Source organism: Montipora foliosa, chromosome 13 (assembly GCF_036669935.1).
Source record: "Montipora foliosa isolate CH-2021 chromosome 13, ASM3666993v2, whole genome shotgun sequence".
NCBI classification, from domain to species: domain Eukaryota; kingdom Metazoa; phylum Cnidaria; class Anthozoa; order Scleractinia; family Acroporidae; genus Montipora; species Montipora foliosa.
The window spans coordinates 24,635,285-24,663,274 of NC_090881.1; the positions used below are offsets into that span (position 1 = coordinate 24,635,285).

Below are 27,990 nucleotides of genomic sequence, written 5' to 3' on the forward strand. Positions count from 1 at the left end.
GAGTTGCCCGGAAGTTGACAGCAATTTAAAAAGTCACGTGTCTCCCCGAGTAGAAATTCAAGATGGCGCCTCCTCCTCCACCACCACCACCGCCGCCTCCTCCTCCTCCTGTAGAGGATCCTGTACCTGTTCCTCCTCCTCCTCCGTCTCTCCCAACTGAAGCCTCCGTGCCGTCTTTGCAATCCTCAAGTGTAGAAGGGATGTCGCAGCCTGGTACCTCACAACCAGGCGAAAAGAAAATATGGGAGAGACCATGGACAGTCGAGGAACTGAGGAAAGGATCTGCAAACTGGACACTAGCAGCCGATTCAGGGGTACGATTTTGTTTTTCTAAGGCTTCCTTAGTTTATGACAAGATTCTGTAATTTTCAGTTTGACATATCCTGGGTTGGATTAAGACTGTGAGTTAAATGTGACATCGTCAACTTTCTTTAAGTGACAATATATAATAACATCAGTTCAAGTTTTTATTTTCCTTATTTCATCCCTGAATTATTGCTTAGTTTTCACGTGTTCAGACTTTTTTTTAACAGTTTACCCACGGTATCGGACGAACTAGTTTACTTTGAAAAAAGAAGTTTAGAATTTTTTTTGTCACTCAGTGTGATCTTAGGTAATACTAAATTGACTAAATTGACTAAAATGCAGGGCCAGTATTGGTCACAGCAAGTCCATTAAAACGCCCCAACATGGAACAGATGATCGTTCTAAAAATCAAAAAATATAAGTTGCTTCTATGCATAATGCCTGAAATAGCTTATGATAGTTCAAGCAAAATTTAAGTGATGTTGACTCAAAATAGCCAAATAAACACAGCATCCTAAAACATTTCCTTATGGACTTATATGTACATGCAAATTATAGAATTGGCATGCATTTATTGTTATTATTATTATTATTATTAATATTCATTCAAGGAAATTAGTTTTCCCATGAGGAAATACTTTAAGTCTGATATTTCTTTAGCAAGGAATGTTGTACCTCTCTTCTCTTACACTGTAATTTGAAACAAGAAAGAGGTATTTGGTTATATTTTGCATTAAGCTTGGTTTTCACTAGTAATGGAGGCCTAAACACAAGTATTATTAGGCTTTGGTATATTCTTGTAGTTGCATCAATGTGGATGAAAATTTAGAAATACAAAGCCAAGCATTACATTGCTACAGGGTGCCCATAAACTTCCTTGTATTTGGCAATTGTACAGTACTGGAGCATCAAGATTTGACTTGCTGCTGATAGCTTGTAGAGGTTCCTTGTCCTTATTGTTTTGAGTGGAGTAAGATAGGAAACTAGAATAGGCTAGTTTCGAATTGTGCAGCAACAAAAGAACAGGGTCGAGGTTCGGAGGAATAAATTGCATTTTCCTTTGTTCTGGACAATACAAAATGCTAATTATTCCCCTGAACCTCGATCGACTCTGTTCTTTTGTTGCTGCACAATTCGAAAGTAGCCTATTGCAAAATTTAGTTTTGGTTTTGAACTTACTTGGCACTGCTTGTTTTTCAAAAATCTCCAGCTTCTTCTTTACTTGCAAGAATTTTCTCAGAAAATGATTTCACAGACTCATGAAATTGAGACCCAGGTGGATGGACTGGTTAATAGCACAAAGGTATGCTTGAACAACATAAATATAAGGTAGAATCATATTATAGTCCGTCAATGTGTTTTTACATATACCAGTGGACCATGCTGCTTCATACTATAAGGTATTGAAATTTAAGTAGTGATGGAATTAGTGAAAGTCAATGGTGGGTTCTCAAACAAGGGATCTTAGTAAGGATTGTATAGAGACATCTCTTGAACCATAAAAATCTCTCATAAGCAATATGGTTTCTACAGTTTTGTCTTTGAAAATACAAAATTACTCAACATACATTCTCATACAATGTATCTTTGGGTGCTGTTTCTGAGAAACAGGCATAACTTTTTTAGTTTATTAATAAGTACATGTAATATTGGTTCTTAGATGTACCTGTTCATACATCACAGCAAAGTAGGATCAAAGAAAGTTTCGTCAAAAAGCATTCTCATTTAAATTACAGTGAAGCTATGTCAGGCATGACCAGTATTCACAAGACTGAAATAAAACATTCGAATTCCTCTTTGGAGCTTCCGAGATTTGAATGGAATCTGGAAGATTTTTCTGACAGTTGCTGCGAAAAATGCTGCAACTGAACAATAATTCATCAATAGCTTGAAATAGTTTTCACTTTTGAAACACTGTTTATTTTATAATAAAATGAAAATTCATAGCTAATTATTTTTGAGGAAATATCCATGGGAACTCAGAATCTCAAGAGCAAAGTTCAAAACTGGCATGCAAATTTGAATTCCTAGTTCAAATTTCAAAACAACTGGTCATGCATTACATAGCTGTAACTGGTCATATCTCATAAAATGATGACAACATTATTAATTATTTTGTCTATTCTTGACAGGGGATGAATTCTAAAGTACAGAATACAATGAATGATTTTTTGATGTTGTCAAATAATCAATTTATTGAAAATGTGAGTATTTGAGGCTATTTCTTGTGAAGGAGATAGATACCTCTTTTATAGTATCCAACTTCGAGGTCCGCACTGTAAGGTACAGACCAAGTTTTTTCCAATTGATTTATTGCTTAAGTGCAAAGCGTGCGGGCCATAAATCAATGAGGGAAAAACAAGGATCCGTAACTTACAGTACGGACAGAGAAAACGATGTTAGTTACTAAGATATTTGTTATATCTCTTAGGTTAAAAAAACTAGCAGCCGACAGTGGGCCGTACTAGTAGAAAAAGGCCTGCAAAATTGACCAATCACAGCGCATGAACTAAGTGAGAGATATGATAAAATTGGTTACATATCAACACTGACTGTGGTGTACTTTGGAAAAAACCCAAAGAGCTCCAAGTAGGAATCAATCCTATTACATTTCATTATTTTTTTTTGTAAATTAGATATTAGTCCTACTGAGGTTGTTCCTTTGCCTGCAGTTAAGCAACTACAATCTTGGACAGAATAAAATGGAACAGAAATGCCCCCTTCCCCATAAATCAAAGATGAAGCGGTGTGAAGGCCATAACACATCATTTTCCCATCATTGACTTTGGGGGGGGAGGGGTGATCTCAGGTTTCCACTTAATCTGTTCAAGATTGTAGCATATCATCTTTTTTATTCTTCATAAAATCTTTCAGTAGTTGCACTTGTGTACTGGAGTCTCCATTTTAATTTCAGAAGAGTTAGTTCTCTGTTTTGGTTTGCCTTTCATTTAGCGTATTTATGAAGAAGATTTAAGTAAAGATGAAACAAGTGAGGAACAGGAAAAAACAACTGAGCCAGAAAAGGTAAGGATTGTTAACTGCTAACTGGCTATGGAGGCAGAGTGGCCCAGTGGTTAGGGCACTTACCTTGAGATCAGGAGATCCCGGGTTCAAGATCCACTCTGACCACTTGCAGAATTTGTTACCAGTAGGCCCTGGTTCAACTTCACAGCTGCACTTGTAAATAGGCAACTGGTTTGCCTCCAGCCAGTTGGGATTCTTAAAATTGCTGTTGTTGTTCTGTTCCATCATTTCATTGATTGTGTTTCATTCGCCCTGAAAAGCGCCTATGAGGAGCGGTCAATTAAGTATGTATTGTATTGTATCTCCAAAATTGTCTCAAAGTTAGTTTAACCCTACGTGTACATCTTCCTCTTTTTAAACAGTAGCATTATTTTAGCAATACTGCATGTTTTCTTTTCTTCCTAAAGTTATTCATTGGTCTCACCCATGTCCAATTTTCCAGAAACTCATGGCAGAAACCCAACCAACCACTGGACACCTCATCCAAGAAATTAAAGGAAAGACGTACATGTAGTGACAATGTCGTGCTACCCCCAAGTGCTGATCCGTCCTTGACCCTTTCAGATTCTCTGTGGGCACCTAGCCTTTAAAATTGCTTAGTGTTGTCAGGTTTCTTCCATCGACAAGCTTTAACTTGCTTAGCACAGCTCTATCATTTCAAAATTTTAACAGCATGTTGAGCTTAAGAAAATAAAAGTTGAGAATGTTGCTGAAAGTGCCAAAATTTCAGCAACATTGTCAACTTTTATTTTCTTATTGTAGTAACGAGTGCCACGCAGCTTACAAAGTTTTTAACTTCTTTCATTGAGCTTAAGGTTTGTTGCATTTTTGTTTCAAGGCAAAAACAAGAGAGCAAAGAGAAGCAGAAGTTATTCCCAAGCTCAGTGAAGCTCTCAAGCATGGTATCAGTGTGATGGACAATGCATTTGTAACACTAGAGCTTACAACAGAGCGTAAGTAGCTTCCCACATTGACAAGAAAATGTTGAACATGCTTGTTCATCATTTTAAGTGTGTTAAAAATTATTTCAACAGAATCAGATGATGAAGAGGAAGAAGATGATGTCAAGACAGGATTCAAACCACAAGTTATTTTAGAACCAAAGGTTAGTTTGTTTCAAGAAAATATTCCATATATGTCTCTTCTACAGGGGAAATTTTCTGTCACACTAGAAGAGGGAACCCTTAGGCCAAATGAGAAAAGTAGTTTGGAATTTTTAAGATGCTTTTATTATCCACATGGGTATAATTTTTCATGGAAATTTTTCATGGAAATGAAAAAAAATTCAAAAGACGTGAATAATAAATCAGACAGAACTCCTCAAATTTAGACGTAAAGTACATGCCATTACAGGGAGAATATTCCATTATTTGGCCAAGTGACATTAATTGTATGTTTCTTTCCAGGATGTGTATGCAAATCGCTTGTTACCCCATCTGATTGGCACAGCAGATTTCTTAAGGGATGATCTTGTAGGACTTGAAGAATCCTCTGGAGAAGGTATGTAATTAAAGATGAAGAAAATTATAAGGGACGCGATCCTGTGTTTTAGTAAAAGATAAGTAGTCACACACAAGCTGTAGAGTATTAGTGGGTACCCATTTATACACCTGGGTTTAGAGAGTCATTGTGGAGCAAATTTTCTTTTCCAAGGAAACAAGATGGGGACTGAGCAAGCCTTTGATCCAGGTGTGTGGTTGGGAGTCCAAAGCGCTGTCCACCACATGTACACAGCCGGCGCTGTAAAAAGATTGATCTTACAGCATTGATGCTAATAACAAACTTTGTTTTTTCTGAGGAAATTGAGTTGTGATCTCCAGTAGCATTAGAGTTCCATTATACATAATCAGAAAAATTATGGGAGTTTTTGCCCATAATGAAGGTTTTGCCCTATATTGTTTCATGTTTTTATTTGAAATTGACAGAAGACGAAAGAGAGGAGGAAGAAGAATCAGAAACTAGTAGCAGTGAAAGTGAATCCGCATCATCAAAAAGCACTGAATCAGGGACTGAAGTAAGTTCTTTTTCATGTAGGTTTATGTATCTCTTCTTTGGGAGAATGTGTGCGGATAAAATGTAACCTCTGTTTTTTCATTTTACTATAAATTATAGAATGATGATAAGGCTTTTTTGACGGGGAAAATTCAATTAAACCATGGTTTATATTTTTTGAACAACTGGACCCAGGAGCTTCCATAAACATAGATTAAGGTGACTTGAGTCAAGTTGATGAAAGGTTTTAAAGATTCTGTTTCAAATTACATGTACTTCAGTCGAGAAGGAAAAAGCTTATTTATCAAAGCAGCCAATGCTAAATTTCGTGGCTGTCTGTGCGTATTGAGAAACTACATTGTAATGTTCCCATCATTCCTTCAGATTGGCTTAGGTGTCAAGGTGGCATTGTCAAGAAATAAAATGACTAAACTCATTGAGTAATTTACTTTCTTTTTTTGTGTTAGACTTCGGAAGAAAGTGAAAGTGACTCAGAAACTGAGAAATCAAAAGAAGTGGAGAAAAAACACAAGCAAAAAGCCAAGGTTGTGTGCCATTAAACTTAAAACGTTTTGCAAATACATGTAACACTTTTCTTAATTCTTTGCCACACATTTATCGACTAATAATAATATTATGATAAGTCAATATTAGATGCCTGGGACCACTATAGCTAGCCCTCATGGATATTCTAGGCAGTTAGTATAGGAAATCATATGAACATGAGTGCATTTCGTGATTTATGGTCACTCACTATGTTTTATTAAGTTCTCAAAATTGTACTAGTCGTAACTTCCCTATTTCACTTTGTAACCTATTTATGCATGAATTAGCCATTAATCAATCAGAAACATGATATTCTGCGGAGTATAAAGTAAGTTCTATTTTAACATTTATTCCATGAGCATGCATTGGATATGAAAATGGTAAATAGCAAACAAGGTGCATTGCGCTGGGTTGGCTGTAACCAGTCTGATAACCCTTTCCCTCCTAACACCAAAGGATTTTATTCCTCATTGGGAGCTGCTTTTGGGATGAATGGGATAATCACTCACTGAACACTTTCACCACTTTCACCGGCCTAAAACGACTATTAACTTACTGTACAGCTGTAGTATTTACTCTGTCTTAAACGCCAGGCCCCAGTTGTTCAAACGATGGATAGAGCTATCCACCGGATAAATCACACCATCCAGTGGATAAGTCATAGCGAAACCAACTGCGCTATCCAATGGATAGTGATTTATCCGGTGTATAGCGTTATCCACCTTTTGAACAACTGGGGCCAGACGATTTTACTGGTCAGTAGGGAACCCCTAGGAGTCAATGGGTTAAAGCCAAGTTGTATTCAATTATTCAGTTATCCGAAGTTGAAAATTAAACGATATTTAATATCCAATCTTGACATCAGTAATGGTAATATTGAACTAATTCAAGTTTTTATTTCTGTCATTTAATATTTTAAATGGAAGGTTGAAACTGATGAGGAGGATGAAGATGATTTATTTGGAGAAAAAAAGAAAAAGCCCGAATCAGATGAGGAAGAGGAGGAAAGTGATGAGGAAGAAAAAGACCATCAAGAACATATTAAGAAGGTAGAATAAAAGTAACCATTTGTGATCATTTTGGTAAGATTTGTCTTCAAAGAGTTCATATTGCAAGTCAGTGGGGTTGAGTTTTCATTTCAGAAAATAATAATTATCATTAATGTTCTGTATGTTAATATATAAAAATTATTTCTCTCTGTATAATGACAATATCTCTACACCGTACAGTGTAGAGCAAGGCTGTGCTCTAATGACGCCCGGTCGCCTGAGGCGACTAGGTAACATTTGGCTTCAGCGAGTGAGACAAATTACCCAGTCGCCCGGCCGGGCACTCTGGCTTATTGTATTTCTAGCAAATAAGGTGGCTAAAAGTTTTAATATGTTGGTGGTTACAGTTTACGAAACCTCTTAGAAACCGTTTTTTCTTCGTACGACACAATCGGTTCAAAGGCCGTTCAAAATGATTTCACATGTAACATAATCCGTGACTTTGCACGTGATGGCCGGTGGCTGCACAAATGTCGATTTTCTCAAAAAATGGCATTAAATTTGGAACGTGGAGTTTGGCATTTATTGGTTATAGCTTTAGTTGTTACTTCTGCTCTGACAGCGGTAGAGCGCGGCTGGCGAAGCGGTGCAATTTACATTTGTGTGAACCTGGGAATCGCAGTTTAAGCAAATGTAATATTTTTACGATTTTTCGCGGCCGTGCCTGCTTGGCTAAAATACATTTAGGTTATGGTTGTTTTTCCCCTGTTTATGAAATAACGAAATAAGAAAAGGGAAAGATATCATGCTATTTGTTGTTGTTTTAGAAACAGAGCAATCCCGCGCAGGCTTCTCAAAATGTTTTTGGGGAGCAGGTCATAAGGGAAGTGGAGACGGTGTTGGTGCTAAAGGCACCCAAGGAGTGCCCAAAGGATGCAACCTTCTAGGGGGTCTGAGGGTATGCTCTCCTAGGGAATTTTTCAAATTTAGACACTCACAGATGCAATTTAGTGCAATCTGGGGGATTTAAAGTGACAAAATTTCACATATGAAATTGACACTTGCATGGAGTCTGATAAGAAATACTGGAATGTTAGTTAACTAAACACTTCATATGCAGATACAAAAAATATTGCGGACGCGAATTTGTATGTCAAATAAGCTTTTTTCAAGCTTCTAAATATCTCCAGTGACTTTACGTTAGAGCTAAAAATTTGTTGTCTCTGACATTTTCCGACTGGAAAGAGACGGTCAAGCTTTCTGAGGAGGCGGCTCATTGAGCCATCAACCAGCCGGTTTTGAGAAGGCTGCCCGCGTTGTCTTTGGTTCGTGACAAATCATTGCGTGCCCTAAACAAATAACGCTGTGGCTGGCGCTTCGACTGAATCCACAAAAAGCTCATTCCACTAAACATTTTACCGATAATATAAGGAAAAAATGGTTTAGTTCTGTCCTGTAGCGATGATTTTCATCCAGATCAAGATGACTTGAGCCGCGGTGGTTTCATTGTTTCACGGCAGTTTTCACAAAAGCTCCACGGAAATCTAGCGGCATTTATTCACGTTTTGAAAATTTATTTTCAACCCAACTAACCAGTAAAAAGGTCCAACCTGTATTAGACCCAAACGTTTTTACATAAACCTGCCACAATCGGTCTTAACGTTTTCACTTTTAAACCTTAAAAACATCGGTGGCATTGCCATTTTTCTCAAGTCTGACGGGCTGCTGGTTTTTCTTCAACGATCACCAGAGCAGTAGCAGCATTGTTTTGTTGAGAGAGAGATGGATGAAGATCTTGCTGCGTTGCTGATCTCAGATATAATGAATTAATTCGGGCGACCCACTTGAAGGGCTGGGCACCCCAGCTGAAATGTTTGGGAGCCAAAGGGCTCCCCGAAATTTTCCTTAGAGCACAGCCTTGTAGATGATAATGAGTTTCCCTCTTGATGGTCTTGGCCATGTCTGTGTTCTACAGGGTATGTAGTGAAGTGTGAGGGTTATTAAAGTCACCCATTACCGGTAATACTCTTTTATGGCTTGGTGCGTAAAAAACAAACTTACATAAATATATTGTATGTTCCACATGACATTACTCTAAAAGGCAAACAGCTTCAAAACATTATCACCCACAAACATGTCATCGCACAATCATCTAAGCTTACAGGTGTAGGTAGATGTTGCTGAACTCACGATAATCATGATCACACCATGTAATTTTAATTTAAGTCCTGGGTTTTGGGTTTGTCTCTGAAATTCGAACCCATCACTTTCTGCGTGGAGTTTCAGCAATCTACCCACTCAATAATTATTCTGTAACTGATGTGCAAACAGCTGTTACTCTTTTTACTTTTGTAGCCCAAAGGTGGCCTTGACTTTGCTGCAGAATTAGCAGCCAAAATTGGTGCTGTACCTATCAAAAAACAAGAGGTCGAAAATCACAAGGTTGATGATGATGAGACAGGTGACGATGAATGGAGCGATAATGAGAATCAGGCACCCCAGATCACTGAAGTGCAAGAGAAAGAGCACAGCCTTACCAAGAAAAGCCATGGTGACAAGAAGATGAAGAATGCAAAATCACATCATCATCATCATCACCGCAAAAAAGACAGGTCTGATTCTCATGGAGAGCATAAGCATGGTAATCGACGTGGCAGTAAGACAAGTTATAGTAGTGTGGACACAAAACAATCTCTTCCTGCTGAAGATGGTTAGTATAAGATTTATAATAACTATAATTATTATTATAGATCTTATACTTATTATTGCTTTGCTAGATACTTTGGTGCGGTCAAATAATAATTTATTGTAACTCAGCCTTCTCAAAATATTTTTTGGGAGCAGGTCATAAAGAAGGTGGAGAAGGTTTGGTGCTAAAGGCACCCAAGCGAGTGCCCAAAGGATGCAAGCTTCTAGGAGGGTCTCGGGGCATGCTCCCCTACGGATTTTTTAAAATTTAGACATTCACAGATGCAATTTAGTGCAATCTGGTGGATTTAAAGCGACAAACTTTCACATATGGATTTGACACTTGCTTGGAGTCTGATGAGAAATACTGGAATGCTAGTTAAATAAACATTTCATGTGCGCGAGGCAAAAAAATATTGTGGACCCAAAATTTGTACGTCAAACAAACTTTTTTCACGGTTTTAAAATATCTCCAGTGACTTCACGTTCGAGCTTAAAATGTATTGTGTCTGACATTTTCTGACTAGAAGGAGACGGTCAAGCTTTCTGAGGAGGCGGCTCATTGAGCCGTCGACCGGCCGATTTTGAGAAGGCTGGTAACTAGTGGTTATTTCTCTCGCAATCAGAATTATTTAGCAAGTCTAGTCCCCAGCAAGATGGTCTCTTTGAAAGTGAAGGAACACCATTTGGAAAGAGAGCAGGATTGTTTAGTGGAGGAGGAAATCTGTTTGATGATGTTGACGGAGACAAGGTACCTATGCAGCACATAGACCCTACTCATAAATGGCACACAGTAAATTCAAATGCTGGTTGCAAATTACCTTTGGTAATCCTAGCCAACCAGATTATTACGCACAGCATTTCTCACATTATCAGCTGTGCCACCACCCCATTCATTCTGAAATTTCAAGAAAATGGTTTTTTTTTGGAGTTTTCTCTTGAAAATGAAGCTGAAATGAGAGGGGGAAAGTTTAGGGTCAACATTTTATATTCAGTTCTAGGCCACATGCAAAACTTCAGCCAATTTTGAGCAAAATTGAGAGATGGCCTGGGAAATCTCTTACTGCATTGTGTTTATGCACCCAGCTTCTCAATCATTTTGCCTTAGTTTGTGCAAATAAGACTAACTAACTTCACTTTAAAGGGAAGCATTGCTTTTGTATTTTATCCATGCTAAGGAAGCTACTATAAGTGACAAAAGGTTCAATGAGACACTTACCCTTTTTAGCAATGTTGGAGAAATTTGTTCCATCTAATCCCCTCTCCAGGGCTAACAATATTGGTTTTATATTGGCAAGACTTAACCAACATTAAATGGGGGTGGGGGCAAAACACAAGTGCAAAATCGAATGTAGACATGAATCTTTTATAATTATTGACATTGTCTTTCCAGTGCATTGTCTCAACTACTTTGCCACTCATTGTAGTTAGCACGTGAGAGAACAAGGGCAAAAGACTGATTAAAATGCTTGGTAACAATTCATTAGCTGCCATTTTTGAATATGGTCTGTCTAATGACGATGACTTTCTCATATCAGCTTACTCAGTTCAGTACCAGTGAATATGTGGATATTTAACTCACCAATAATAATAAGGATTATTGTTTTAGCATCTAACATACATCTAAAATATGATTGTGGGAATCATTCTATTTCTGTTGCCGTTTTAACTCAGGGTTATACTTTGCCACTCAACCCAGGTTTAACCAATAATTATTGAGTGGGGGAAAAGGACTCTTTAGGGGTTTGGTATATTGTACAGTGTACATGAATTCAATTCATTTCACTGCAATAAATTTGAGTCTTGTATCTGTTTAACAAACAGTGACTTTCTTTAGGAAGACATATTTGCTGATAACAAGCCTGAAGAAACTGAAGAAAAGGATCAGCCTAAGGAAGGTGTGTTTCCTTGCAAAAGTACTATTAATTTTTTTTTAGGTCTTCTTTTAGTACCAGCTGAGTTGATAAAGTAATCCAAAGCTGACATTTGGGAGCAAACTAGGGTGCTGAGCTTAACAAGTTAACAGAATGAAAATCTCGAACTGGTGTGATTTCCATTTTTTTTTTTTTTTGAGTAACAAGTTCTTTTTATGTCTTGTGCATGTAGCTGAAGATGAAGAGTCCGTGTTAATTAAACCCAGAGCGAGGAGCACAGCTAGTGGCAAAAAACTTCCAGCTGGGGCAGTTTCTATTTTTGGAGGTCAGTTTTAATTATTGGTTGTTGTGAATGAGTGACTCCGACTTAGAATAACAGTTACTCTGCTTGACTCATGAACATGTGCTGTAGTGTTCCTCATAATTTGGGGTTCCTCCAGAAAATCACATAGCAGCTCTTATTTCCAGGAGTGAGGTGCATGCATGCTCAATGTTGATAAACATCATCATGTTTAAGTCTGAAGGTCAACTCTATATTTTGTGACAAAATAGTTTTGTGTGAAGGGCTTTGTAACTGTTGATGCTTACCTGAAGAGCAGAGTTACATGTTCATGAATTGGACACTTTCTTCTCCTCTCAATAATAATATTCAGAGGCTATCGCCTCGTGTGCCACTTTTTTGTTCTTACCACGTTTTGACGTCATCTGTGATCTATTACTGAACAGACGCACGGCAACATGGAATCTATTTGTTAATCTCACAATCTTCAGATTGTATATACCACTGATTGACGGTTCATGAGTTTTTTGAATATTGAAACCCAAAGATTCCTTTTTTTTTTTGCAGATTCTGGTTTGTTTGGGTCGCCAACAAAGGAGGTGAGTTTTTCCCTTGTTTGGAGAGATTTTCTTATCCTTTAAATTTTGATTGAATTCTTTTAATATCAGGACTCTGCAAGCAGCAAGGTAACAAAAAGCTCAGTGGAAGAGCCTGTGCCAAAACCCAAGCCCACGGCTGCAGGGGGTGGGGGAGGACTTTTTGACGGTGATGACGAGGATGATTTGTTTACTAACATAAAGTCAAAACCTTCTGCATCCATAGTAGCACAAGGTATGTCATGTGAAAAGTAGTTTTCTTTGTGCCAAATTTAATAATTCCTTCCTTCCGTTGAAACTCTCTGAAGTGTGGCAGGTACAAAACATAGGTCACAGGTCATTGTTTTCCCAATACAGAAAGCATCTTAAACATTTATAAAAGGTGACGTGTGCCCTGCGACCTGTGTTTTGTACCTGCCTCTCCGAAGTGTCCTGTGTTAGCAAAAGATTCAATTTGATAAAGTTTCCTCTTTAGAGTACTGGTAGTTGCTGTCATTGTTGTTATTCTTCTGGGAACTTAGTTCTTTGTGATGACTTTGAACAATTTGAACAGAGACTTCTATAACAAAGAAATCATCTACAAAGAAGGTTGACCTTTTTGGGGATGACGGCGACCAGGACGAAGATGGTGATTTGTTCAGTGAAAAGGCACCAGCAAAAGAAGCAGATGTGGCTCCACCAAAGAAAAAGGTGTGAGCATTATTTTATCTCTAATAGTTGTACTGTTCATGTACAAACTCATACACACGTGTTCATATAATTTAGTGTTGGCCCATTACTACTCTTTGTTATGGTCGTTTGTACATGAAAACGCCATCAGTTGATGTCAAAAAAGTCTGTTTGAAATCCTCAGTTTTGAGCAGTATTTCACACGACTGTATAGTTTTTGTGGTACATATTGCCAGCCATAATTTAATACTGGTGTATTTACCTTTGGCCTCTTCCATTTTGTGGATTTCGAATAGTTGTTCATGGTTACAGATGTTAATTTATAATAACATTTATTTGTGTGTTGGTGCATTTCAGCTTCCTGCTGGTGCCGTGTCAATGTTTGGTAGTTCACCTCCTCCACTGATAGGCAAGAAGACAGAAGGGGAAAAGGTACAGTGCTGGCAGTCTTACAGTACTGTCTCTTGCATCTGAACATTCCTTCCCCCTTTTTTGTATATCTATTCCTTTTTGCCTCTCTTATTTCTAACGTTTGCTTTGTATAATTATGTGTACAACATTAATAATTCTTCTTCCCTTTGATCTGTCATGCCTTCTCGTGTTATCCCAATAGTTAATGCCCTTATTCATAAAGTTTTTGCTTTCTTTTTTACTTCCATTTATACATTCTCGTCTTTAAATAAAATGCTTTTATTAATTTTGACCTGAAGATTGCCATATTGTATTAGTTAAGCTATTAAATGACTGGTGTAAAAAACTCAGTGGTGGAGCAAGACTCTTTTGATTCTGAACGACAATGTAGATACAATGAGCTAGAACACTTCATTCCTTTACACCCTTTCCTGGCTCATTGTTTTTCCTCCCTTTTCCTTTTTTTTTTTCCTTGTCCCTTGTTTACACTAGCTTTTATTACACTTTATTATATGACAAGCTCTGTGAGCAAGCAAGATGAACCACATCCCCTGCTGTGATTGGCTACCCGAGCATGCAAAATGCACGCAAAAAAATAACTTGGCCAATATCCAACCATCTTGACCGAACAAGGTTGGTCGATAACCCTTGTGTATGTTTTCAATGTCCTCAATCCCCTTATCCCACCCCAACTCACCTGACCCCTGTACATACCGGTACTTCCCCAACTCTGTTCTCATCATTGACTTTAAGTCTCTTGTGCAAACTTAGTATCAAACAGCAAGTAATGTTTTCATATTTTTGTTGTTGTATGGAATCACATTAAAATTGTAAAATGTAGCAGGGTGTATACAAAAGAACAAAAGCCATGTAAATGAAACAAAAAATGTTTTTGAAGGCCATGAGGTACTGTAAAAAAAATAGTGATTTTTCATCTCTGCAAGAATTATATTTTTACACTGTATATAACCTGAAATTTGTATGCGATTCAATGAAACCACAATAATTATTTTAAAATGTTATTAATAATACATAATACTTATTGCAGCCATGCATACTGTACAGCCCTTAATGTACCTCGTCTATCTTCCATGAAGTGTTTCTGTCAAGCCTTGATTAGGTTTTAAAAAGCATCAAATTTTCTATTTTGATAGAAGGAGGGCAGCAACCTATTCAGCCAGTCTAAAGCAGCTTTGCCACCAAAGAAAACCCCAGTGGAAGTTCCACCCCCTGCAACACAGCCAACACAACCTAAGTCAGGGGGAGGACTGTTCAGTGATGATGATGAGGATGAGGGGGGAGGCTTGTTTGGAGTGCCTGCTGCAAGGCCACAGGCTAAAGCTGAAGTGAAGTCCAAACCAAAAGCAAAGACAACAATCAGTTTGTTTGATGATGATGAACAAGATGAAGATGAAGATTTCTTTGCTGCTACAGCCACTTCAAATGCAAATGGGTATACTTCTAGTTCCTAGTGTTTTTGAATTTGGTATTCATTCAAAGAAAACCCAAAAGAAAGGGATTTAGCACTGACAGTTTCCATGATTGTCAGCAATCTCTATCAAAAATTAAGAAACTAAAGCTCTTTCCTTTGGGTCCTTTTGTTAAAGGAACTAGAAAATTAATCTTTGTTTGGATTTTGCTAACCAGGTGATTTTTTTCAACAGTCTATTCATTAGAAATTCGGTGCTTTTGATAAGGCAGTCAGGGTATTTTAAATATTTTATTATTAAATTCATTATGAGCGTGGGAAAAAGTGCATAAAGGGTGGTGCAACCTATAGACTTCTGGTTTTAGTTGTTTAGTGGGTGGATGTTGCTATCCATTGTTTAAATCAGTATCCAGCAGATGAGTGATATCAGCTGAGGCATGTTGCGTAATGCGTGTCCATGGCAATCCCACCTTGTTGATTGATCTGATTTTCCCAATTTTATTGTAACTCTGTTTTGAGTCTGAAGGGAAGAGTGCAAATGGTGGGAGACCCATCTGAGGTGCACTCCCCAAGCTGGCTAGAAGTTGATTTTGATGAGGGAGGAAAACCGGAGGACCCAAAGAAAAACCCTTAGAGTCGGGTTGAGATAGAACTCAGCCCACTTTCCATTGCTTCGGTAGGAGGTGCCGTTGATGACCACTATGCTATCTTGACTCCCCCAGGGACCAGTGTACTGACTGCTATTCTTAGGGCAGAGATTTTCAGGTCTATGGCCTATGTCAGCTTTGTTTTTAAGAATCTTTACCTCATTTTTCATGACCAGAGTACCACCCAAGACTGAACCAAGCAAAGAGAAGCCAAAAGAAGAAGTCAAGGTAAGGAAAGGAAAGGAAAGGAATTTTATTAAGTGTCTTGTCGATTTAGCACTGGAGCACTAATTGGGGACGCTGTAAAGTGAAATTAACAATCAACGCAAATCAAGTCAAATGTTGGTTTTTGAGGAGAGGGGAAACCGGAGTACCCGGAGAAAACCTCTCGGTGCAGAGTAGAGAACCAACAAACTCAACCCACATATGACGCCGAGTCGAGGAATCGAACCCGGACCACATTGTGGCAGGCGAGTGCTCTCACCACTGTGCCATCCCTACACCCAGGTTAGAAAATGCTGAATGGTTAGGACTACTTGATCATTGTGTTCAGGTTAAGTCATGTGTCATACCCTGCAAATTTGCTAGGTATGATGCAGGTGTGTGCGACAGAATGGGGAGGGGTGGCTTTGTCGTTCATTAATTTGTCTCTCTCGCAACCAATACCGCCAGCTACGGAGGCTTCTCCTTCTTCTCTTGCATCACAGTTCTTTGATAGTGATGCTAGTTTAAAGCTTGAAACATGGATATAATGGCGACTTTTAATGGAATAACGAGATGCAGCATCGAAAAGTTGTGCTCAGAGGGCTTTAGTTGAATGGTCATATTTGAAGATTTATCCGAAAGTATAAGGTATATCTGTAGAATCGAGGGCACTAAATTATTCTGCTCTTTTTTGCAGAAATCCAAGCCGTCTCATGGCAAAGCCTTAGAACTTGTTGATGATGATGACGATGACTTGTTTAGTACTTTGCCCTCTGCACCTGCCCCATCATCTACTGTCAAACCAAAGGAAAAAGTGCAGAAGGTACACTTCCAGTAAACACACCAGGCTGAAATTTTGAAACGAAAGCTCACTTTTAGGGCGCGTTCGATTGACCGTATTCCGGAATAGGCATACATGGAATAGAAGTTAGAAATCCTTCGTTTTTACGGAGATTCACATTAACATTATCAAACACTCGCTAAAATGGTATTTTAAACATACATTTATTATCCTTGTTGCTTTAAAAGCGCCAGACATACCTTTTTAAATCATCACTCCACGTATTCTTATTCCGTAATAGGGTCAATCGAACGCACCCTTCGTAACCATTCAGCATGAAAAGTAGCATAGGCTGATAAGAAGAAATAAAAATTATTCCACTTGTGCGTGGGTGGTGTAGTGGAGTCGATGCAGCGACTTCTTGTCTGCCTTTGTTGATCACCTGCCAACCAATGCACTTGTCCAGTCCAGCATCTACATTTGACCAATGACCTCAAATGCTGGATAGACTAGTAACGTTCTTTTATGTCCTGCAATCCATTCATATTGTGCCTATCCCTTCAATGATAACGAGTATTTCCCATTTGAACTTTATTTAGAAAACAGATTGTACATGTCTCCTGTGAAATAACGATTCTTTTGTTTGGACGCCTTATTGTCTCCCTAGGAGGAAAAGGTGAAAAGTTCGTCCAAGATGCAGTCTCTTTTCGATGCCGATGATGATGATAATGATGACGAAGGCATGTTCGGGGGAACTTCTGAAGATATTTTTGCTGCTTCGCCATCTCAATCACCCAAGAAGTCTTCTGAGCCAGTGTCACCTTTGTCAGCGGCGGTATCGCAAGCATTGCCGTCACGTGATTCCATGGACGGAGGTTTGGTGAGCAAGCCAAAACCCAAAGCCACAGCAGCACCTGCGCCGAAACCGACCCTGTTCAGCGATGAGGAAGATGACCTGTTTGGTAGCAAAGCTGCTGAGGAGAAGTCGAAAGTGGAAGAGAAGAAGGAAGTTGTCGCTGAAATCTCCAAGCCATGGAAACCGGTCGGAGGGGTGTCTGTGTTTGGAGGAGTAGATTTGTTTGCTGGGAAAAAGCCGTCATTTCTTGAAAACAAGGAGGAAGCGGTAAAGGACGAACCGAAGACAAAAGAAGGCGAGTTTTATGGAGAGTTCTCATTATGCTTCTAAATTTTCTTGTGTTAGCTATGTAACTTGTTTAATGCTAACTAGTCTAGGTTTAAAGAAGTAAGCTCTGGAGGATCCCCTGACAGAAAAGATTACTAAGTAAAGATTATAGATGAAATAAAGCCCACACATACGATTTAAGCAATATTATATGCAGATTGAATGTTACCTTATTGGGTACAACTCGAGTTGCGAATGTAATTTTCATCTAGGTACGTAATGGGGTAGTAATGTTGGTTTTGACGAAGGAGGAAACTGTAGTACCCGGGAAAAAAACTTCAAAGTTGGGTACGCAACCATTAAACTCAACCCGCATACACGCGAGGCGGTGCCTCGGACCCGTTTCAGGCGGGAAAGTCCCAATAACTTTTCGGGCACGAGAAGCCTTTCGTGACTGCCGTCCGCTTGTTTTAAAAGGTGTTCTTTTAGTATTTCAAGATAACTAAAAGAAAAATAACTATGAAAAATTGTTGACTTGAAACCTCTCTCTTCTTAAGATAAAGAGGGAACTGTGACATCCGGACAGATTGGGGACTTTCCAGAAACGGGTCCGGCTCCGGGCCTGGGGGCCGTTTCTCGAAAGTCCCGAAACTTTACGGGCCATTTTCGGGTGTTACAATTCCCTTTGTAACTCAAGAACGGAGAGCATTTAATTCGTCAAACTTCACATTTATTTTTCTTTTTGTTAACTTGAAAACATGTTAAAAGATCGGCTTTCCAAAACAAGCGGTTGGCAATTTCACAGATGGCTTTTCGGGCTTTTCGGGACTTTCGAGAAACGGGACCCTGGATTGAAACTGGGGACACATTGGTGCAAGTAGAATTCCGACTCTCGCCTTTGTGCCAACCCTTTTCTCCTGTAACCTGTGTCAACTAAGGGCACAATTGCACAATTCCATAGTATAATGAACTCTTAGTCTAACGTGCTCATTTCCAGGCAAATCAAGTTCTGCGGATCTCCTTGACAACGAAAACGAAGAGGAGTTATTCTCTTCAAAACCCAAGACGACAAAACCCTTAGTTCCACCAGCCAAGGCCAAACCCAGTTCAGACTTGTTCGGTAATTCCACGGAGGATGATCTATTTTCTACTCCGACAAAACCAGCAGTAGGTAAGATCGGAGTAAACACTTCTGTCAAAGCAAATCGACTTAGTGGCAAAGCACTCAAGACTTGATTTATCACTCAGGTCCGAGTCATTTCGAAATCCTGTTACTGCTAATCTGGGTTAATATGGCAATGCATTGGTTTCTGGGATAGTTAACCCAGGATTAGCGCTAATCGGGTTTTGAACAACGCGGCCCAGGGTACTAACAGCGGACGCAGACGATGGAATAAACCGATTACAAAATGAAAAATTGAAGCTATGCGAGGAAAAACGCGTGCGATCAACGTCGTAGTTCTGCTTCCGCTTCCGGTTGTCTGGTTTTCGGTCAATCATCGAGCTAGGAAGACTGAATAAAAAAAAATGGAGGAAATTACTAAGAATCTCAGGGTGGGGGGATAACAGGCCTTGGGAACAAAGTCAAGGCGCTGTTCACCCTCTCCCTTGGTATTATTTCAGGCCTTGCTCTAGATCTATTATTCTTATTCAAAATACCGAGTAGAGTTTTTCCCATATTCTTACGGTGAACAAGGCGCACTGCTGGTAAAGACGTATTATAACTAACATTTTGTTATATTACGCAGAATCAAAGCCATTAACACCAGCAGTTACTTCGAAAACCAACGAGGAGGTCAAACCCGCAGAACCTGTAAAGCCTGCTGAACAGGTTAAACCAAAGAAACCTGTGGGTGCGGTGTCCATGTTTGGTGGCGTAGATATCTTTGGCGCCAGCAAATCACCGCCATCATTGTCAGCGGCATCCGGGAAAGCCAAAATGACAAATAAACCGAAAGGTCAGACATCAAGTTTAGTTGAGTGACGTTTAAATTATATTGCTTCGTGGATTTCGTTTTTAAAGGATGCTTAAGCTATGTATAGACATAACAAAGGTTTTGGGAACATTTGTACAAGCGAAACTTTACGGTTTTCATTTCCGTCTATTGTAAGCGTTCGATTATCGATAATATGGAACGGTTTTTAGTTGTGTCGAAGATGCATTTGTAATTGTTTTGTGTTTTCAATGCTACGCTTTAATTTTCGGTCAATTAGATGCCAACGGACTTTGATTAGAGGATTTAGAGGCCAATTGCAACTCAGGCTTTTTCTGCTCGTTCGTGAGCGTTCTGCGATGTGATTGGCTCCTCTTATGGTCTCCCTCTTTTGTGATTGGCTGAAGCGCTTTGATTTGGGTTTGCGGTTCCCAATTGAAAAGGTGCTCCATGTTTTCATACTAATCTGGCAAATGTTATTCCCAGTTTACTTCCAAAGCCGACATTGCTGCCTATTTAGCGTTTAACTCTTTTGACCTACGTGCCTTAAAAGCAGCTTGATGTCAACAGTTCTTTAATGTTCTTGAAGAGATGAAGTTATACATGAAGTACTCTTAGATGACTTTTTAATGGCTTTTTTGCAGATCCTTTGGGTGAAAATGACGATGAAGACGACGATCTTTTCTCTTCCAAACCAAAAGTTAAAACAGTGGACGATTCCAAACAAAAGGTAAAACGATTTTGAAATAGAGCGATTTTCAATTGAATGTCGTAAAACCAAAACCAAAGTAATTACTTTGGCCAATCAAAAAGGAAGGAGACAATCCAGTAAACCAATCAAAACTCTAAGTAATTACTCGTAGCCGACACAAAGCGCGGGAAAATGTGCACACGCGAGCCACGATTGGTTTTGGTTTCATTTCTGATTGGTTGAAAAAGTGGCGCGAGAACTTTGAACTATTCACTGAGTGAAGTGATCATAAACCAAAGCAATTCGCTAATTACTTTCGACACTCAATTGAAAACCGCTCTAAAAGGAGAAGCTTGGTTAATTTGTTTTTATTCTTTTGTTGTCTCCTTGTTACATGTACCTTCATCTCCCAAAGTCAGTCACCCCTCCTCGACCCATCGCATTTATTCCTTACTCAACAGGGCTTCTTTAATCACCTTTCCTTTCAGATATCACTCCCAGCTCCCGCACCTAAGCCAGCGACGTCCATTGCCTCTCCAACTGTTAGTCCTAAGAGGACACCGGTCAAACCTGGCTCTGGAATTGAAAAATTACAGGTATTCTGGAGACTTGCTTCGAGGAAGACTGCTTTCCTTGAAGTCAAACGAATGCGGTGCCGGATGAGCCGGGGTCATCCTTTCAGTTCAGTTAAGACAAGTAGATATTAAGGCGAGACCTAGTTCTGAGCTTCCTCCTGTGGGAACCTGCTCGGCTTCGCGCTTGTCGAACTTTGTACAGAAAAGGAAGATTAGGAGGGTCTAGTTGTTCTTTGAATATGTTTGTAAGGTGACATAATCCAGGAGTAAGCTCGACTGCACTATTTTTCCTTAATAGAATCTGAACCAAATATAATGGCTTTACCCCCTTAACTCAGTGATGTGGCACCCTAAGTTAGTCGCATGCAGTGTCATACGCTCGACTTCTCTTTATGGAAAAGCGATTTTTGTCTTGTATTTCAGTAACCATTAAAAAATCATAAATTGTTTGAACCCAGGAGTCATATCATAGTTAAGTAAAGAACGATCGTCCGATACACAAATCACTTAACTCTGAAGATGACTTCCGCTCAGGTTGTCAAAACGTCAGTCAATGTCATCTCAAACAGTCCTTCTCAGGACTACAGACACCCGGAAGATTGTACTTTACCAGGAGCCCATTATCCGGAGCCTCCATCTTCCATATTAACCCTTGGAGTCAACCCTTTCCTGTATCTTTCTATTTTTAGAAGCACCTCACAGGGGGGCTTTACTGGGTGTTTTCACAATAGCCAATCATAAGAGACCTATATTCAGCCATTTATTACGTCACATACGTATGTGAAGCACTTCACGTGTGTTTTCAGTCACATACGTCACATACGTCAAAATGTAGTAGTTTTAAAAATAGAAAGATACGGGACAGGGTTGACTCAAGGGTACAATACAGATGGAAGCTCCGGGTAATGGGCTCCTGACTTTACTTAATTATGATTTTAAAAAATCACTTGTCGTCTTTCCGTTATTGTTGATAGAAATCATTGGCTTTCAATCCAGCGATGTTAAGGCCTGGGGCGACCCCACCCAAGAGGGAAGCAGCTTCACCTGTTGCATCGTTTGATGAGCCGGCTTCTGTAAAAACATTGGAAAATGCCAACAAGGTACAATTATTTTATCCCGAGAATATAAAGTTCTATCAGTTCATGGTTGAACTGTAACTAAATAACATGTGTATGATCCAATTGTGAATTAACTTTTTAAAACACCCCGAAAGTACGTCCTTTTTCGGGCCGACCTACTCCCGAATTTTAATGCTGTTTTCATTCTCTATTTAATAAATCATATTTCTGCCATGCCGTCGCTGGTTCAGTAAGTGGTTGATAAACAGTGAAAATGGTCTACTATGCAAAGGCTCACGCTTGCTCCACAGTAACGTCAGAATTTCTTGCTTTATCAGGATCGCGCCAAAATCCAAGTTAAGCGGCGCCCTCCAACGCGTCAAGCACGCCGCAAAGCTGCAGCGACAGCCAGTGCTAGTGACGTCACTCTTTTCGAGGCAACGCCGAGCGACGAGGCAAGTGCTAGTGCGCGGGTATCATGGCCGGGAGACCTTCCTTCTTTTGGAGGTCTGGAAAAATCAGAGGTGGATTCTCTGCCGCGGCCACCGAGGACTGAAACGAGAGACTCTGACATGAGTGATGAATTTTTTGGTTTTGCGGGCTCAAGTTCAAAGGACATAAAGGAAAAAAAAGCATTGCCATCCTTACCTCTCGATGACCCGTTAACGGAAGGACTTTTCTCTGCACCTGCTTCAAAACCGAAAGGGGCGTCTAAACCTAATGAACTGTTCAGCGATGAATCGGCGATATTTTCTTTCTCTGATGGTAAAAAAGTCAAGTCTTCTGCGGTTGTTGCTAATGGTAAGATTTCCCCGAATGAAGACGATCTTTTTGCCGTTGGTAAGACGAAGGAAACTGGAAAAACCACAGGACCAGAACCATCGAGTCAGAGACTCAGTGCCAACCCACTTGATGGAGACATCTTTTCTTCCGTAAGCAATGAGAAAAAAACCGAGCCATTTTCAAAGGAAACAGCATCGAAGTCGAAGATTTCAACGCCTCTTGATGATGACGACCTGTTCGCTTCCAGTCTCAAGAACGATATAATGGACACTAACTCGTCTAAAACTGCGACCAAACTGCCGGTGAAAAACGAAGAGACATCGGAAGATTTTCTTTCGAGTTTGGCAACGAATGGCAGTAAACCAGACAAGACGGAAAACGAAAAACCAACCAAGAGTAAGAAATTTTCATCACCTCTTGGCGAAGATGAAGATTTGTTTACCGTTACTTCGCCCCCTAAGATAGACAATGCTGCAAAGAAGATCTCAAGTACTACCACAAGCAAGAAACCCATACCCAAGGCCACGTCTGCTTTTGATGTAAGTATTGTTATTTGGCTGTTTTATTACATTATCTACTTTCGCAAATCCCATAATACACCTCTTTTAGCCCTCCAAAAATTTCCATAGGCATTGTTTTCGACTTCTCTTGGGACACTTGCATGTCTGTGAGAACTCTTCGATTTGCTATTCCCATCAGGACATCGTCTGGCATGAATTTCAATGGTTCAACTCTCCCTTTTTTACCAACTGCTCCCTCATGCTAGTTGTGGAGTCCCTAGGTTTCTTCCTCCCCTTCTTTACCTTAACACCTGACCTGCTAATCGCCCTTTCTCGCAGTCAGAGACTGAATTACTGAGGGCGCAGCTCAACGAGGTCGGACCAAAGGAGCTGTGCTGCCGGCTAGGCGCTCGGCTCCTGAACACGACCCATGTATGACCTCGGAGCGCAGCACCACAGCCTGATGGAATAGGCTGGGAGTCGATCTTGAGGAGGGAGGAAAACCGGAGTACCCTGAGAAAAACCCTCTGAGTCAGATTTGAGATCGACTGAAACTCAGCCCACATACGACCCGAGACCAGAGTTGAACCCGGATCACAGACGTGGGAGGCACGGTTGATGACCACTAAACCACCCTGACTTCCCTTAGTTCCCACCCTGACTTCCCTTAGTTCCCACCCTGACTTCCCTTAGTTCCCACCCTGACTTCCCTTAGTTCCGTGAAGGAGCCTTCCTATTTGTCTCTTCGGGTCGTCTTCTCTACCCGAAGCGACAAATAGTTGCTTCGGGGGCCCGTTCGAAAGTCCCGCAACTTTTCGGGTGTCACAATTCCCTCTTTATCATCAGAAGGGAGAGGTTTTTGAGACATCGATTTTTCACCATCATTTTGCTTTTAGTTATCTTGAAAAGATACTAAAAGACCAGCTTTTTAAAACAAGTGGATGGCAGTTTCACAGTTGGGTTTCCGGTACAGAAAAGTCATCGGGGATTGGGCCCTTGGTCGGAAAGCCCTACCATCTCGTTTCCAGGACTTTTGCGTTCACCTATTCGACCAATTGGGAGGGAAGATCCTGCGAACGAAATACTCAATGATATTGTAATTTGTTACCTGAGTTCGGTTTTTTGAGTAATGAAGTTGAGATCATGCTTCGTATGTTGACAAGATGTCCACATGTCCGAAAAAAGTTATCAGCTGTTGTGGGGGTGGGATTGAGTTAGCATTTTTTCTGGATAAGTTCTGTCTCCGTGGTTATGAATAGGAAATGTACGACTTACACTGCGACGCGCCTTACCGTGGCCACCCAACAAACATTTTTTTCAAGTTAGCCAATCAGTGTGAGCGGATTTGATCGACAGACAAGCCTCCATTTGATTCTTGCGCGTTGAAACTTTATATCTTGATCAGTAGCTAACTTGTAAAAATGTTTGTTGGGTGGCCACGGTATGGCGCGTCGCACTGTAAACGATTTTGAAAAAAAAAAAACTTTTTAAACGAAAGCGCTGAATGCCATTCAGAGTTTTTGTTGAAAAAGAAACGCCGTTTCACAAGCCTCGCAAATGTTGAACATAGAACTTGCTCCTTGAAGAGTAAACTAGTTCAAGTTTAAGTTGATTCCACAAGCGAATATTAGAAATATAAAATATTTCAATATGTTGATTCGAATAATTTTCCCACGTTGTCTAAGTTCCGTGACACCCACTCTCTTTCTTAATGGTGTTTGCATTTTGCAGGGAACAAACTTTCAACAACTCAAATGGTTTTAAAGCATTTGTTCTCACCTTTTTCAAATATTTACGAATTATGGGAAAATAACAAACCAATGTCAGTGGAGGAAAGTCCTGCCCCGTAACTTCGATGTGAATTATTTCGCATTTGAATTCTTAACTTTAAAACTGAAAGCTAGTAGGAACTACCTTGTCGCATTTCATTATTTTTCATGACTCCAGTCTCGAAATAATCTTTTTTATTTTCAATAAAAACGAAGCTCAGTGTAAAGTGTAACCACTTTGTTAGTCATTAGCTTTTTGTTTGAATGGTCCACGAACTCAAAACATTGCTTTGAGCAGCCCAATAAAGACTGGTCCTCTCAACCTGGGAACGGCGAGGTTGTGGACCTCCCACCTCTGCAAACGTATATGGGCTGAGTTCCAGTCGATTTCAACATGACTCAAGGGTTTTTCTCCTCTGGAACTCCGGTTTTCCTCCCTCATCAAAATCGACTCAACATAATTTGAGGGCCACATGTTAGAAACAGGTAAATAAAGGTATTTCCTAGTTTTTTTATCCTCTGGTTTCTTCTAGTTTGCGTAAAAAATCGGCCATATTTCAGGGAAAATTTTTTCTTGCTCCGGCCTTTCTCTGCAAAATCACAGAAAATCGCTATTTTCGACACAAAACAGGAATACCAGAGAGACTGCCTCAGTGGCAGGAGGATGAGCTACAGTTAATCGAGCGGGTATTGCAGAAGACGAACGCTTTTTTGACCACAATTGTTTGTAATCTCGCAATCTGATTGGCTAATTTGCCGTTGTCGATAAGAGTCTTGACAACGCTGCCGGCGTCAATTTGTCACGCAATGTAATACCCAACCAGGAACGCTCATTTTGGGAAATAAATCAATCATATTGCTAAAAAGTTATAGACAACGCTTACTCTTTCTTTGTGTCATGGTTTTGGTCTCGCTCTGAAATAAACACTTTCTTTGGCGCCTCGTGAGTCCACAACATTTTGACCACTGTGATGACGATTATCGTTGTCGATAAGAGTACAGACAACCCTGAACCATTTTCGATTTGTTAACTATCGTGAAGGCCAGTGAAGATATTTTCCGCTTTCTGACCGCGTGAAAGTTCAGGCTTATCATTGAAAAAAGGCTTGTGGGCAGAGCATAGTTTACTCGAAGAGTTCTTGAGAATCTGTGGCTGTTTCAGGTGAATAAAAGACGCGCTTGTTGATTTGGATTGTCCTTTTGTGATCTGCAGGAAGATGACGATGATTTATTTGCAGTGAAAAAAGCGGAGCAGAGGAAACCCAAGAAAGTTGTTAAACCCCTGGGGGATGATGACTTATTCGGGGACTCCGGTGATATATTTAGTGATATTCCAAGTAAACCCAAGGATAAGAGAAAAAAGAAGTCGTCTACGGCTGCGCCTAAAGAAGATATATTCGCTGCCGAGACAGTTGGAGGTTTGTATTTTTCTAGTTTTGTTTTATTGTTGTTTAATTTGTTTTGGGCAATTTGGGAAGTTGTGAGTTAGGACTGCGCTGCCGTAACAATTTGGGCCCAACGTTCTTGCCTTCCTTGAAAGCCAACTTGTGAATCTTTTAACTACGGCCTCCAGTTTAGCTAGCACCTTTCTCAAAACAATCAATTGTTGTAGCATTTTAATCTATCTCTTGCTAGAAAAAGCTTAAAATCGTTAAATTTACCTTTTACCCTTTGTTTTGATATAGCATCATGGTGCCCTTGTTGGTATAATTCCAAAAAACTAACTCTTTCTTTAGTTAATTTCTTTAGATAGTTTCATTCGAAAGGCACTCGAGGTTCCAACTTATTGATTTACAACGGTACCTTTTTTTTAACAGAAGAAAAGTCAACCAAGAAGACAAACGCAAAAGCAAAGAAGAAGTCTGAAAAGAAGCCTTCAATTTTTGACGATGATGTACCAAGTATTTTTGATGATCCCCTGAATGCTACCTCGAAATAACAAAAATTCCTGAAAGCGACAGTCGCATGATATAAATCAAAGTATATTTTTATTGACTAAAAGGAAAAGCTGGCCACCTTCAAGATTTAAAGTAAATACAATGACCAATCACAACAGACACAGACGATCACAGTGGCCAATCAGGACACAGAAGAAATACCCGTTGCTATTTCTAAGCGCGGGCAAACACATGAGAGTTGCTTTTGCCTCGGATTGGTTAAAAATTGGCCCAATCACTACGCGCTGGGAAGTGAAATCATAATAATCCAGACCTCACTTTCGGGCCCACTGAGCAACAGTGAGCGTATTTGTGCAGAGTTCTAAATCTGAGTATTAGTTCTGAGGGAAATTCACATGCTGTTGTACAGTTTTCAGCATAAGTGATTTTATTGACGCAAGAATGACTTGTAATAATAATGATAATGTCTTTTATAACTTTTAACGCTCATTTCAATCAGGTCATTTTTGAGAAAAATATTTTCTTTTGAAGTGAAATCAAATACTACGAACTCCCACAGAATGACAAAAAGTTAAGGATACTGTTGTACAAAAAATCGCTTGTTTCAGGCTGGCCTTTTAAATTAATTACTAAAGCTTAGGTTGATTGATTGACATGAGCCATTAACTTCTTTCCATGTCCCTTGCGTCTTTCACCCTGCATTAGGGGGGGGGGGGGGGGAAGTAAGCGTTTGCGATCATCGTCAAGCTCGTTTCCGGGGTCATACTGCGTCCCAACCGGTCGGGAAGGCGCGAGAAACCCTGGAAACAAAGAAACAATTTTTTTTTTCTTTGATCGACCTCCCAGGTGTGTAAATATAAATAGTTACCATGTCTATGATTCAAAGCGCATTTTTTAAGGAAACATGAAAGGAAAGTAGTCAAAACTATGCATCGATCCTCATGGTACAATGTAGTAGTATTTGTAAATAAAGCATTCTGCTTACGTCTTGATGGCAGGCATCCCGCAGTCGACTTGTAGTAATGGGAAAAGGGAGCTGCTGTTCAATAGGAAACAATGCTTGTTTTGTCGGCGGCACTTTGAAGTGTCCCCCTTCATTGTGAACCTTCTCAGCTTTGATGTCTTTGTAAGCACTTCCGCTGCTGGTATCATACACTTAGGAAAATAAATTATGTTTGGCATTCGTAGTGTCACCGACGTCCACCCACGCCGAGATGCGTTTG

General features: G+C 39.8%; 1 protein-coding gene across 1 annotated transcript; it reads left to right on the plus strand.

The window, feature by feature from the left end:
• On the plus strand, positions 1-27,950 carry LOC137982285 (WASH complex subunit 2-like). Its single transcript, XM_068829362.1, has 30 exons — positions 1-314; positions 1,517-1,609; positions 2,439-2,510; positions 3,259-3,330; positions 4,169-4,283; positions 4,365-4,435; positions 4,737-4,830; positions 5,256-5,344; positions 5,790-5,867; positions 6,795-6,917; positions 9,213-9,567; positions 10,172-10,296; positions 11,383-11,443; positions 11,652-11,744; positions 12,267-12,298; positions 12,368-12,530; positions 12,849-12,985; positions 13,322-13,396; positions 14,530-14,828; positions 15,628-15,679; positions 16,353-16,478; positions 17,104-17,587; positions 18,557-18,730; positions 19,308-19,517; positions 20,138-20,223; positions 20,673-20,780; positions 21,734-21,859; positions 22,156-23,139; positions 26,083-26,287; positions 26,687-27,950. The coding sequence occupies exons 1-30, from the start codon at positions 63-65 to the stop codon at positions 26,806-26,808; spliced, it is 5,076 nt and encodes a 1,691-aa protein (XP_068685463.1). The 5' UTR covers positions 1-62; the 3' UTR covers positions 26,809-27,950.
• Positions 27,951-27,990: the final 40 nt, after the last annotated feature.